General features: G+C 39.8%; 1 protein-coding gene and 1 long non-coding RNA gene across 2 annotated transcripts in view; one reads left to right on the top strand and one right to left on the bottom strand.

Moving 5' to 3' along the window:
- rnf2 (ring finger protein 2) overlaps positions 1-11,011 on the bottom strand; it is a 44,897-nt gene extending 33,886 nt beyond the window's left edge. The window contains exons 1-2 of the mRNA XM_034183111.1: positions 10,896-11,011; positions 3,282-3,378 (exon numbers count right to left, since the gene is read on the bottom strand). Of these exons, the coding sequence (XP_034039002.1) occupies positions 3,282-3,378; positions 10,896-10,960 (162 nt within the window). The 5' untranslated portion in view covers positions 10,961-11,011. The remainder of the gene's footprint in view (positions 1-3,281; positions 3,379-10,895) is intronic.
- On the top strand, positions 4,557-9,980 carry LOC117521771. Its single transcript, XR_004564054.1, has 3 exons — positions 4,557-4,567; positions 6,587-6,592; positions 9,842-9,980. It is a non-coding gene; the product is annotated as an uncharacterized LOC117521771 (long non-coding RNA).
- Positions 11,012-14,144: the final 3,133 nt, after the last annotated feature.

Here is a 14,144-nt window from a genome sequence, read left to right as displayed (position 1 = left end):
GCTGCCCTGAAGCCACTCCTTTGATATCTTCGCTGTGTGCTTTGGGTCATTGTCCTGCTGAAAGTTGAATCGTCACCCCAGTCTGAAGTCAACAGTGTTCTGTAGCAAATTTTCATCCAGGATGTGTTTGTACATTGCTGCATTCATCTTCCCCTTAATCCTGACTGTTCCTGCCGCTGATAAACATGGTGGTGGCATGATGCTGCCACCACCATGCTTCACTGTAGGGATGCTGCCTGGTTTCCTCCTGGCCACTCGACCATACAGGGCTGATTGGTGGATTGCTGCAGAGATGGTTGTCCTTCTGGAAGGTTGTCCTCTCTCCACAGAGGAATGCTGGAGCTCTGACAGAGTGACCATCAGGTTCTTGGTCACGTCCCTGACTAAGGCCCGTCTCACTTGATTGTTCAGTTTAGACAAGCGGTCAGCTCTAGGAAGAGTCGTAGTAGATCTGAACTTCTCCCATTTACGGATGATAGAGGCCAGTGTGCTCAATGGGACCTTCACAGCAGCAGAAATGTTTCTGCACCCTTCCCCAGATTTTTACCTCGGGACAATCCTGTCTCGGAGGTCTACAGGACAATTCCTTTGACTTGGTGCTTGGTTTGTCCTCCGACATGCACTGTCAACTGTGGGACCTTATATGTAGACAGGTGTGTGTCTCACCAAATAGTGTCCAATCAACAGAATTTACCCCAGATGGACTCCATTTAAACTGTAAAAACATCTCAAGGATGATCAGTGGAAACAGGATGCACCTGAGCTCAATTTTGAGCTTCATGGCAAAGGCTGTGAATATTTATCTACATGTGATTTCTTTGTTTATTATTTTTAATAAATTTACAAAAATCTCAAAGAAATTTTTCACATTGTTGCTATGGTGTATAGAATTTTGAGGGGGAAAAAAAAATTTCATTCATTTTGGAAAAATGGCTGTAACATAAAATGTGGAAAAAGTGAAATGCTGTAAATACTTTCCAGGTGCACTCCACACACACACACACTTTTATTTTGTTGTTTCTGGTAAACTTTGAGACAATATATTTGCCCTCTTTTTGAACTATACGCACAAAAATTCCAATATTTGAGCGCTGAATTCAGTACATACAGCTGCTAATTTCAGGAGCTGCTCGAGTGTGCTGCACTTTGCTAAGAAAGGTGGTGCAGCAAATTATGCCATGAAGGCAAAGTGTGTGAAAAATTCTGTAGTCTTATATTTGAAAAAGGCAATGTTTAAAAAAAAAAAAAAATACATCTGTGATTAAAGGTATTGTTTTCCACAGGTCTTTTGAAATGAAACAGGTGTTGGATCTATTTATTCTTTTCACACCTCCAAAATTGGCTATAAATTTCTTAAGGTGAAGCAGAATAAAATAAATAATTCAATATTTGTAATGTTTTTTATGTATTGCAAGAGCCACAACTCAAGCCACTTTAATTTAAAGTTAAACTTCATATTTTATTCTTTTGTGTTACATTTCATGTTATACGCAAGTCATGAATAACATTTAAAATGTTAAACACACATTAGTACAGGACACACAGAGCGTTTGATGCCGTGCAGAGACGTGGGACATTTTAAATACTGTGTCCAGAGAGCTGTCAGCAAGTAATCACTTTAAAACCATAAGACAGAGTATAAATGTAAACTCTCATTAATAAATGTTTTTAAATTGTATTACAGCTCTTATTTACATTAGATGAATTTACTATGCAGCCAATATTTTGCCAATTTATTTCATTTTTGCACAAATTGCGGCATGTCATAATACCTCACTGTGTACAGATTAAAAATTATCGTAGGCAGCGTCGCTATTCGGCGAACATCCTATCCGTGAAATCTTAACGACAAATCAACAATAAGTAAGGAACTACATTGGTGGAGTTGTCTTCATAAACGTACATGTTTGATGTCATACGGGGACAGTGATTAAACACAAATGCGGATTTGTATGTTTTGCCTTTTAGGTTTGTTGTTTGAAAGAAAAAATAAGTTATGCAATTCAATTTTTTTCTTCCAAACTTTCTGGATGGTGCGATGCAGGCTGGTTTGCCGTTGTGTGGTCCACTCAGCACGTGTCACACATCTATGCTCAAACACAGGTCACGTTGACTCCACCCCCTGAGAGCAGGAGAGAGGGACAGAACCTGCGACTCACTGACAGTCATGAGGAGAAACAAACAAAACAGAGACGTCATTACAAAAATTGATTTTTGAATATTCTAATGCGCATTCCAGGGATGTGGTAAATGTTATATGTTGCGCTCAGCCTTGCTGATTTTGGTTTCAGGACAGTGTTAGCAAGAACCCTAAGTAGTTATTGGCTACTTTTACAACATCCATTGTAGGTGCCTCACAGGCCCCCAGCAGGCTACCTGGTGCCCACTCACGAGGCCTATTATAGAGTGTATATACAGTGGTCCCTCGTTTATCGCGGGAGTTACGTTCTAAAAATAGCCCGTGATAAATTCCACGAAGTAGCAGCGTTATTTTTTTACAATTATTATAGATGTTTGAAGGCTGCAAAAGCCCTCACTACACACATTTTCTCACTTTTCTCTCCTGTGTAAACACTCTCAAAGTTCAAACCTTAGTAGAAAAATAAGTCCAATATTATAGAATGAAACCAAAGATCCGAGTGATATGGGTAGTTGTTGGCGCTCTTTTTTTCTTCTGAGCGAGAAGATTCTTATAAACAGACACGCAGAACACAATGTGCGTGCTTTTTCGTCGCTGCTGGAGCGCTCTGCATCAAAACAGCGAGTGTAGTCTCTGGACTTGTTGCCAGATTTTGGCTGCAACTAAGCACAGCAGACAGTTAAAAAAAAAGAAGCATGCAAAATTGCACTAAAAAAAATATGCGAAACAGCGAGACCGCGAAAAGTGAACCGCGATATAGCGAGGGACCACTGTATTTGAATGTATAATTTTGACTCTGTGTGGATCAGGGAAAGTCCAAAAGAAATTCAAACCTTTGCATCCAATTCTTGTTTTTTTTTAGTCGTTAATGATGTATGCTGTACAATCATTCCAGCCTGGAAAATTAACAGTTCAAGGACACCAGGAAAAGCCCAAAATTACCATAACATTCATGCCCACGATGTGTAGGTAAAATTCCAACCACAACTGCATCTTACTTGTTACTGAAATAATTCCAGAGGAAGAACTTTTCTGCCAATCCTCATGTGTGTGGATGCAGAGCTCCAAAATTTTCATGGGGAGGAGGCAACATTTAAATAACAACAGATACAGATCACTGTCAACTGTTCAGTCTTGTTACCTGTGGAGTTCTCTGCAGCTCGTATAGGCTCAACTCCCAGGTCTTACTGAGGGGTTGCACTCCATTGGTCTGAACTGTCTGGGTCATCACAGCAAAGCTGGGGGGGGGGGAGATAAATAAATTCAGACTGAGAAATTCACGATGAAATGATACAACTGATGGTGAGGGTCACCAGTGTCAGTTTGTGGTTGCTAAAGCAGTAATTTAGAGGCTTGAGTTAAAATGTGAGGAACTGCACTTAATAACCCTTTGATGGTGGCAACATCGCCCTCTTCTGATGACACAATGAAATTACTATACTACAGGGCTGCACAGTTAATCAAATTTTTATTATTATTACGATAAGTAATGTGTGCACTGAACCCACCCGAATGGCTGTAGTAAATGATGATGAAATTAAGTCACAAAGCTTAAAACACAGAGCAATTCAATTCAATTTATTTTATTTGCATAGCACCAAATCACAACATTTCTGCCTTGAGGCGCTACACACAAGTAATGTCTAATGCTACCAACTCCCCTGACCAAGCACCTAGTCGATGGTGGTAAGGAAAAACTCCCTCTGATGATATTGAGGAAGAAACCTCAATCAGACCAGACACAGAAGGGTGACCCATTGCTTTGGCCATTCTAACAGTTACAAAGTTTTACAAATTTTACAAGAATTTCTTACCAAACAGAAGAAATGGAAAACAGAATAAAAAAGCAGAAGATAAACAAAACAGTCCTCAATTAAAATTAAAAAGCAGCCCATTTTGGATCTTTAAACTTAGTGCATCCAATTCAATAACACACAGGGCTTCCAACACAAGCAAGGCTTTCAGTCATTGGAGCAACAGGCAGGGGATCCTGAGGTCAGTCCAGCGCCCTGGGTTGCCAGGCCAGCGTCTATTGAAGTTCTCAGCTGTGCCATCAGCAGGCCTATTCCCACAGCAGAGTACACTGCATCAGCTTCAGGCATGGCATCTCACAGTCAATCCAGCACCCTGCGGTCTGGAGCCATCAATCCTGCAATCCTATGCGATGTCATTCGCATCTCAGACAGAGAGAAAAAGAGCAGAATCAATCAGCCGGAAAAAAACTACCCTTAAGGTATAATTTATCAGAATTAAATCAACAGGAAAGCAGAGAAAATACTAAACCATTGTTGGGGTCTTTTTTATCAGAAACGCCGTCTGCAGGGACTCCAACCCTATAATTTTGGGCAACCACAAACCTCCCTATCTGTCCAAGAGGTTCCTGGTCCCCAAGAACTAACCCACAGACTTGGACCCATGGACTTTAGGGTATGCACAACCTCAACACCCAGGGACTCTGGCCGACAACAATAGTGACTCTCTTCATTCAATGAAGGTTTTTCTAAAAAAAAAAATAAAATACTCTACAACATCAATCCATCAATTTTTTTATAACAGAATCGTAACTGTGCATTCATCTACCACTGGACATCAGTTTTACGAGCCTAAGCCCGGCAGAAATTTAAGAAAAGGTTTTCTGCTCACCTTGACTTGTGGCCACGGAGTCCAGCATCAGAGAATCAACCGTCAGATTCATAAAAACGTCGTGGATTTCTCAAAATTTCACTCAAAACCACATCCGGGTCATGGTGCCATTTTTTTTGGGGGGGGGGGGGGTGTCTTTTTGTCTGCCTGAACGCCCCCAGTAGTTTTATGTGGTGAACAAACTCAGTAACTCACAGTCGGTGGACTTAAAAAAAAAAAACAGATGCTGTATTAAGAGATGCCGACACACTGACAACAGAGTCATTAAGACAGGGCTGGGGTTTTGAAGGAGACGTCACATGCATCGCTGCAAACCAAGAGCCCCCACATTAGGGCTAAGCTGTTCTTATTCCTGCACTCGACCTGTCCCCAGGTGGGTGGTCTTTTTCCTGCCGCTGTGCATCAATGGGACTATGTGATTGGCTGCAATACTGATGCGTCGACATGGGAATGCAGGTGACATTATCACGTTGTTTGTTCAAGCAGCATGTCTCATATGTGGCGAACTTGTTTGTGTCAGCATGATAAGCAATAATTGAACGCTCCATCAAGTGCCTTGTCCCAGACAGATATGAAGCATTTGTTTTTATCAGTTTAGACTGCACTCAAAGCAGCCAAGTTAAATCCAGTTTGTAACATTAGGCTAAGTGATCTGATGATGTTTGGGTGTACGTCATGACTGTACGCAAAGCAGTCAGGTCAAATCCAGTTTGTGACATTAAGTGGTCTGAGGACATTTGGGTGTGCATCATGGAACATTCTGACACAGTCATTTGGATGGTCAGTTTTCCAAAAAGACGGCTGAGAAAATAGCAGATGGCTTGCTCAAAGCTGTCTAAAATTGGGAATGGGGCCAATCCTACAGAGTTTTCCACAAAAGCCGTCTGTGTAGGGATGGGTATCGAGAACCGGTTCCTTTCGGGTATCGTTAAGAAATGATTCGATCCACCGACATCAATAAGCTTTGTGCTTAACGATTCTGTTATCGGTCCTTCGGAGTGGCCATTGTTTGTCAGGAAAATGATCATTTCTCTACATTGATTACAGACCCAGCAGCGGGTCCTTAACGTTTCTGCAGCGCGGCTTTGCTTTGAACCTTGAACCAATCGAAGCATGGTTCGCAGATTGAAGCAATGCTTCGGTCGATTGCTTCGTTTATTTCTTTCGCTTAATTTTCCCCCGCTAAAACCCTAAAGAGCATACGTCTGTGAGTATTATTTACCTTTTCTAGGTTAAACCGACCTGTTATGGTCTTCTGAAACAGTTGATAGATATATTTTATAACTTAAAAACGGGAACGATGCTAACGCGTTAGCATGTCTATGGCATTTTCAATGTTAAAAGTTAGCATTTAGCAATTGCAGCCGTCATCACGTTCGGGTGCATTTGTTTTCAAATTGTAATATTCCTTAAATTTATTTTTGCTTATATATTAATAATCTAATGATTATTATATACAATTTTAGAGAAAGAGACAAAAAGAACCTGAATAGAAACACAACAGAAAATATATAATAGCAACTAACATAAACAAATAAATACATACAGAAATAAATGTTTCCTGTGAACACCTAGTGACTCTCACACCTCCATTTCATCCCTGACTTATTTAAGTTTAATGACAGTTTGTTTCGGTCAAACCATATTTTCAGTTTTTTAATTTCTTCAGTGATTTCCTCCAGAACTATCTGCCAAACTAGAAAATGCTGCATCCTAGTAAGAGCAGAATACTACTGGAATGAATCCGAATAAGGAAAGTTGTATTTTTTTTTCTCACCTAAATGGATTCAGCACTCACTCCAGTTTATTGTCTGGAATAGTCCCAGATTGCATTTCAGAGCTTCTAGAATTGAAACATTTTCGGGCAGGTGGTGTTGGGGGGTAATTTTGGGTTTCAGCTTTTTTTGTTTTTCACCACTTTCATCCCTGAATATGAGTTGTGATTCACTTTTGTGCGGATTAAAGTTACTAACTGGGACTCCTGTCTCGTTGCGAGAAAGAAACGAGAATCGTCCTCCGTTCTGTTCACACAGCTCCAAACGTTGCACGGCTCTCTGACAAGTCAAGATAGAACGATAGAACTCAGTCTGAATTAATAACTTCAAAGCGAAACAGTTTTATTTATTTTTATTTATGTCCAGAGATCAAGGATACAGTGACTAATTTCATATTTATTTACTTTAAGACTCAAGGAAATACATAGAAAACCTGTAAAGCCTACTTTTAGTACAAAATTCACGAGGTATCGATAAGGAATCGGATCGATAAGCAGAATCGATAATGGCATCAATATCGATAAAACCTTATCAATACCCATCCCTACGTCTGTGTGTGCGTGGAAACGTCTTACCTACTGCTCAGAACTGTCGGCTCACTGTGGAGTGCGGGGGAGGGGGTTTCATGAATGGAGGAGTGTTTCAACGAAACAGTGTATTCTAACACAGGGGTCGAAATACATTTTTTAAACCTACCTGCACTGGTGCTAGTAACAAAAAAAGTTACTTGCACCAAAAAAAAAAAAAGTTACTTGCACAACCAAAAGTCAGTCTTATATTAACCTTAAAACTCCTCTGATGTGTCAGACTCTTAATTCCTCTCTGGGGAGAGTTGGCCGCTGCTGCTCTCCCCTCAGTTTTTTTTTTTCAAGGAAGCGCGAACGAATCGTCCGTGAAGATTATTTTATTTATTAACTACAGAGATGGAAAATAAAACAAATGGTGACTGGTTTATAACACAATTATGACAGAGTTTCAGGCGAGAGAGAGCGAGAAACTATGGAGCCCTGGAAGAGTCATCGCAAAATGTTTTGCACATGGAGAGAATGTGCGCACGTTTTATTATATTGTGCCAAGGGTCGAAATACATTTTTTACATTTTTTAACCTACTTGCTAATACTGTGCACACGTTTTATTATATCGGGCGCTCATTTTATGATATTGTGCGCTCGTTTTATGATATTGTGCGCACTTTTTAAGCATCATTTGAGTAAATCAAGGGCACGATCTACTTAAATGTGGCCACAATTTGTACAACGTGCACTCAATATTGTCTTTATGCATAAATGCTGACGATTAGTCAACAAACCAGGAGACAGTGTAATACATTTCCCCATTACAAATGGATCTGGTCAGGGTGTATCATCATGGTTTGGGCGCACAAGGACATACAGAGAACTCCAGCTGCCCAGCATGACATCATCTGGAGTTTAAGCACATTAAAAAGGATGTTGAGGTCGAAGCGTCTCCCTGTCGTGAGGATGACACTTTAGGTCAGGGGTGGGCAATCATGTGCCATAAAGGGCCGAGACACTGCAGGTTTTCCGTGCAACCAGTCACCTCAGCAGGTGATTTCATTAATGATCAGGTGTCTCAGCAGGTGATTTCATTGACAACCAGGTGTTTATGTTCAGAGGAGAAGCTCATCAGCAACCCACCTGCTGAGGTGAATGGTTGCATGGAAAACCTGCAGTGTCTCAGCCCTCGATGCCCACCCTTGCTTTAGGTCATATAATGAAGTTAATTTTGAACGAAAGGAAAACCTGTACACGTTTTATTAATTTGAGGGCTCAATTAAAGGAAAACGTATGCACGTTTTATTAATTCGAGGGCTCAATTAAAGGAAAACGTGCGCACAAATTATCATGGCCAGAAAAAAAAAAATCACTTTAAGTGACGTCTCCTGGGTTCCGTAAAGGAACTGCAGCGGCAGCCACTTTTTTTCATGTGCGCGTGCGAACTAATCATCCGTGAAGATAATTTTATTAACTACACAGATGTATAATAAAACAAATGGTGACTGGTTTATAACACGATGACAGAGTTTGAGGGAGAGAGAGAGAGAGCGAGAGAGAGGAACTGCAGCCAGCCAGTTTTTTTTCTTTTCGTTGTTTACATTAAGAGAGTAGGAGACAGACACCTACTCTACTTTTAAGATTAGGCTTAAAACTTTCCTTTTTGCTAAAGCTTACAGTTAGGGCTGGATCAGGTGACCCTGAACCATCCCTTAGTTATGCTGCTATAGACTTAGACTGCTGGGGGGGTTCCCATGATGCACTGAGTGTTTCTTTCTCTTTTTGCTCTGTATGCACCACTCTGCATTTAATCATTAGTGATTGATCTCTGCTCCCCTCCACAGCATGTCTTTTTCCTGGTTCTCTCCCTCAGCCCCAACCAGTCCCAGCAGAAGCCTGCCCCTCCCTGAGCCTGGTTCTGCTGGAGGTTTCTTCCTGTTAAAAGGGAGTTTTTCCTTCCCACTGTCGCTAAGTGCTTGCTCACAGGGGGTCGTTTTGACCATTGGGGTTTTTACGTAATTATTGTATGGCCTTGCCTTACAATATAAAGCGCCTTGGGGCAACTGTTTGTTGTGATTTGGCGCTATATAAATAAAATTGATTAATTGATTGATTGATTGATTACATGTGCGCGCACGAACACAACAAATGGAGCACAGCAACTCGCTCCATGTGTCTGAGTCATAAAACGCAGGGAAGATGAAGACAACACACTGGAAATTGTTTTTTTCCTCATTTATTCCTTTATTGGTTCATTTTACTGGTACTTATAGTTGGTAAAACTTGGATAAAGTTACTTGCACCAGTGCAAGTGCAGTATAAAATTACGTGCACCGCTCGAATAATACGTGCACAAACTAGCACATGCATGTACTATTTCGAGCCCTGTAACATCAGTGCAGGTGAGACAGCTAGTACGGAGCAGAGAGGGAGGATTTTAACCCAAGTGTGAAGCAACATGTTATGGAAAAACAAAACTGTAGAGATGAACAGGGTGGACCCTGTGTTTCACTGACTGACTGTTGGGATAGGCTCTTCCAACTTCCCTGTGGTTCTTAATTGGAATAAGTGGGTGAAGAAAATACACAACAGACTCTGAACTTTGTGATCTGATGTTATGAGCCCTGACGAGGCAGCAGCTTGCATCCCTGTACATCTGGAAAAGTGAGTGCCATTTGGATTTCACGTACCGTTTTGAGAATGGAGCGCATTTCCACAATGCCAAAAAAAAAAAGTAGACAGGAGTGGACTGTGAGAGGCAGAAAAGTAGCGGCGAGGGCTACATATGTGGCAGTAAGCAACCATACGCAACTGTAAGCAAGACTAGGAACGCAACCATTACGCCATCATACACCAGCCTACACAAGGGACTAATCTGTGCAATTTTCCAGCATACTCCATACGCATCACAAAGCAGCAGTATCTAAGCCCGGTGTGAAAGGGGCTTCAAGGTATTGTGTCAAATATTTGGATCTGCTACAGTCGGTTCAGTGCACCTTTACCAGCAGCTGTCCTGTTACTACCAGGACAGAACCTCCAAAGGAAGCAAGCAGCATGTTGACAGCTGCATGCTGACTTTTTGTTGTATCAGTTTACAGTACTGTACACTTCTGTACCCAGAAGCACAAGTGCTCACAGCTAAAGTCCAACAGACCAAATTCTTGGACCCAAGCTGCGGAGTGATGTGAAATGTTCATGTGTGCATCTAGACCAGAGGAGGGATGTATCACCAGTAAATATTCGAGATATTTGTCGTCACATATCAAAGAAAACAAAACAATGGCGGCGATTTTTTGTTTTCATTTTCTGAGCATCACCTGTCAAACAAAACCACATGCTTAAGTAACTGACTCTCTTTAGACAACTGTCCTCAACTATTCAGTCCTTTCAGAAGCCAATACGAGTTGTTTTCAGTCCATCTTAAATGAATCAGATGCAGGTAATAGACAGGTTCCGACGGTGCTAGGCTCGTGCTAACTAGAAACCTCAGACGCTAATCCAAACATAAAGGAAGGTTTGAGATACAGCATGTAGATACAAAATGGGTGAACCAGCTAACGGTCAATTAGTTATGAGAACAGCACATGGAAACAACTAATAATAATAAAATGATAAATGTATGTTCTTGTTACAGACAGGAGAGGGGGGGAAAAAACAAGAGCCGTTGTTGAGCTGTTGTGGTTAGCATTCAGTCGTTTCTACGATATTAACCACGTTGAAACAGGTGAAACCTCATATGCAAATAACAGATCCTACAAAAGCTCACAGGTTACAGCCGAAATATCAATGCTAACATGAAATCTGATCGCTTATGGACTTACATTTTCAGTGGCGCTTTAAGAACCTTTCCAACCAGCGCATTCACCAAAGGCAATATGGAGGACATGCATGAAGAGTGGGATTGTGGGAAATGAAGTCACAATCAATACCGCTGGTGTCGACTGTGACCACAAAGAAATTGTATTTTTAAAGGCGATGGGTCATATATTTTATTTATAAACACATATTTAGCTTCTACGACGGCGTTTTAGGGCCACATAGAATTTTTTTTAGACTTCGAGAATAAAGTCATAATATTACGAGAATAAAGTCGTAATATTACGAGAATAAAGTCGTAATTTTAAGACTTCGAGAATAAAGTCGTAATTTTACGAGGAAAAAAGTCGTAATTTTACGAGGAAAAAAGTCGTAATATTACGAGAATAAAGTCGTAATTTTACGAAAATAAAGTCGTAAATTACGAAAATAAAGTCATAATATAATATTTCGACTTTTTTCTTGCAATATTACGACTCAAACTGTTATTATTATTGATTAAAAGTGAAACGAACATTACTGGCACCTGGAAGATATTAAATTAAATTATTAACAAGAGGAAAATAGTTAAAGATTATCCAACTTATTTTTATACAGGTTCTGATAAAACTGTAAAAAACAATAAAGTTATTGCAGATCTTTTCAATAATTATTTTGTTAATGTGGGTAAAAAAATTATGAAATTCAATTATATCTTCTAAAACACATTCTATAGACAACAGTACATTGATTATGTTTTGGATTCAATGTACATTAAAGAAGTAGATGAAAATGAAATTATCAAATGCTTATCAATTAAAGGGGAAAAATCAACTGACTGTGATAACTTTAGTATGTTTTGATCAAAAATATTATTCATTGTATTATTAAACCTTTAACTTATATTTGCAATTTGTCACTAATGACTGGGAAATTCCCTTCTTTCTTTGTTATCACAGTTTTCTAAAATTCTGGAAAAATATTTGTAAAGAGGTTGAATAATTTTATATCCAAACATCATATACTTAGTGAACAGCAGTATGGTTTTAGAAAAAGTCACACTACTTCGCTGGCTATAATTGACTTTGTTGAGCAAGTTACAAATGCAATAGAGATGAAGCAATATACTGTAGGGGTTTTCTTTGATTTACAGAAAGCATTTGATACCATAGATCATTCTATATTATTGGACAAATTACAGAAGTATGGCATTAGAGGATTAGCACTTGATTGGTTAGCCAGTTATTTATCAAACAGGTATGAGTGTGTTCATTTTGGAGGGACAAATTCAAAATTGTTGAGGAGCACATGTGGGGTGCCCCAAGGGTCAGTCCTTGGGCCGTTGTTGTTTTTATTGTATGTTAACGATATAGGTTTGGTGTCAAAGTCTGTGCGTTGTATTTTGTTTGCTGATGATACAACTGTGTTCGGTAGTGGGGACAATTTGGAACAGCTTTTGGAAAGGATTGAGAGGGAATTATTAACTTTTAAATATTGGTTTGATTCTAATAAATTGTCACTTCATTTTGGTAAGACTAAGTGTATTATATTTGGAAATAAGCCTAGGAATTTAAATAGAAACTTATCATTGAACAATGTTGAAATTGAAACTGTATCTGAAACTAAATTTCTTGGCATTTTTATTGATGATGAATTAAGTTGGAAAACCCACATAAATTATGTCAAATCTAAAATTTCAAAAGTTATTTCAATTTTGTACAAAGCACATTATTTTCTCCCCAACATTCGTTGGTCATGCTGTATCATTCATTACTTGTCCCATATACTGTATTGAAGTTTCGGGAAACACGTATAAAACAAAAACAAATTCAGTTTTTCTGTTACAAAAGAGGGCTATAAGAGTTCTAAGTAAAAAAAAAAAAAACATATTACGAACCAACAAACCAATTGTTTGCTTGTCTGGGTATTTTGAAATTTCAAGATTTGGTTGATTATTTTAACGATACAAAATGTACAAAAGTTAAAAATAATCTTTTGCCTCTACATGATCAGGAGTTGTTTAAAATGAAGGAGTCCGGTTATCATTTGCGAGGAACATTGAGATTTGAAAGAAGAAAGATTCAAACTACTGTTAAAAGTCATTGTATTTCTGTAAAAGGTGTTAGAATATGGAATAATTGTGCTGATAGTATTAAATCATGTGGTTCACTGGTAGGTGTTAAAGGCTCTATAAAACAATGCAATTTCTCACTATAGTATGTTATGTTAGGCTAATTGTTTTTGTGGTTCTCTTTTTTTTTTTTGTTTACTTGCACATCATATATTTGATTGTTCTGTTCCGTTCAGTTATGTTATTTCTGATTGTTATCTCGTTTTGAGTGTATTTAACTGTGTATAGTGGTGTACGTGTACAGGGTGGGCATTTATAAGCTTTTGCTACAGCCCATGCCCTTTCGGCCACACCCAATTTGGGAAATCATTTGAGTTATTGTTGTATTTTCTTTTGTTTTTGATTTGTTATGTTAGAATGAGTTTTTATGTTGGTATTTTGTTCATGTGCGTGCTGAATAAACTTATTCCTTCATTCATTCATTAATGGTAACTGTGTTCGGACAGGTCTTTCGTCTTCTGAAATCCACTACCAGCTCCTTCGTCTTAGATACATTGAGCTGGAGCTGGAGTCCACACCACTCCGCAAACCTGTCCACCACACTCCTGTACCCAGCCTCCTGGTCACTGCTGATGCAGCCCACAATGGCAGAGTCATCGAAAACTTCTGCAGGTGGCAGGACTGTGACCAGAACCTGAAGTAGAGTGTGAACAGAAAGGGAGACAGGATCGTTCCCTGTGGTGCCCCTGTGCTGCCCCCGTACTGCTTCTGATGGTGTTGAATGTAATGTCCCGAAGCCTCACATGATGTGTGTGGCCTGTGAGGTCACTGGTAATCCAGGCCACTAGTGGAGCCTCCACCTTATCGCTGAGCGCACTGGAGAAGTCAAAGAACATGACTCTCACAGTGCTGCCTGCCTCCTCCAGGTGAGAATAAGCTCTGTGTAGCATGAAGATGATGACATCCTCCACTACCCTGTTGGGTTGGTATGCAAACTGCAGGGGTCCAGTGATGATTCAGCAACTGTGCGGAGGTGCCTCAGGATGAGCCTCTCAAGTGACTTCATAACATGTGATGTTAGGGCCACAGGTCTGTCATCATTAAGTGTGCCGGGATTCTTCTTCTTGGGCACAGGAACTAGACATGAGGTTTTCTAGCACTCAGGAACAACCATCTGGCTCAGGCTCGACTGAAGATATGCTGG

This window comes from Thalassophryne amazonica, chromosome 12, assembly GCF_902500255.1.
Source record: "Thalassophryne amazonica chromosome 12, fThaAma1.1, whole genome shotgun sequence".
In the NCBI taxonomy this organism is placed as follows: domain Eukaryota; kingdom Metazoa; phylum Chordata; class Actinopteri; order Batrachoidiformes; family Batrachoididae; genus Thalassophryne; species Thalassophryne amazonica.
The sequence above is the reverse complement of the archived record's forward strand: the minus strand, read 5'-3'. Positions and strand labels throughout refer to the sequence as shown.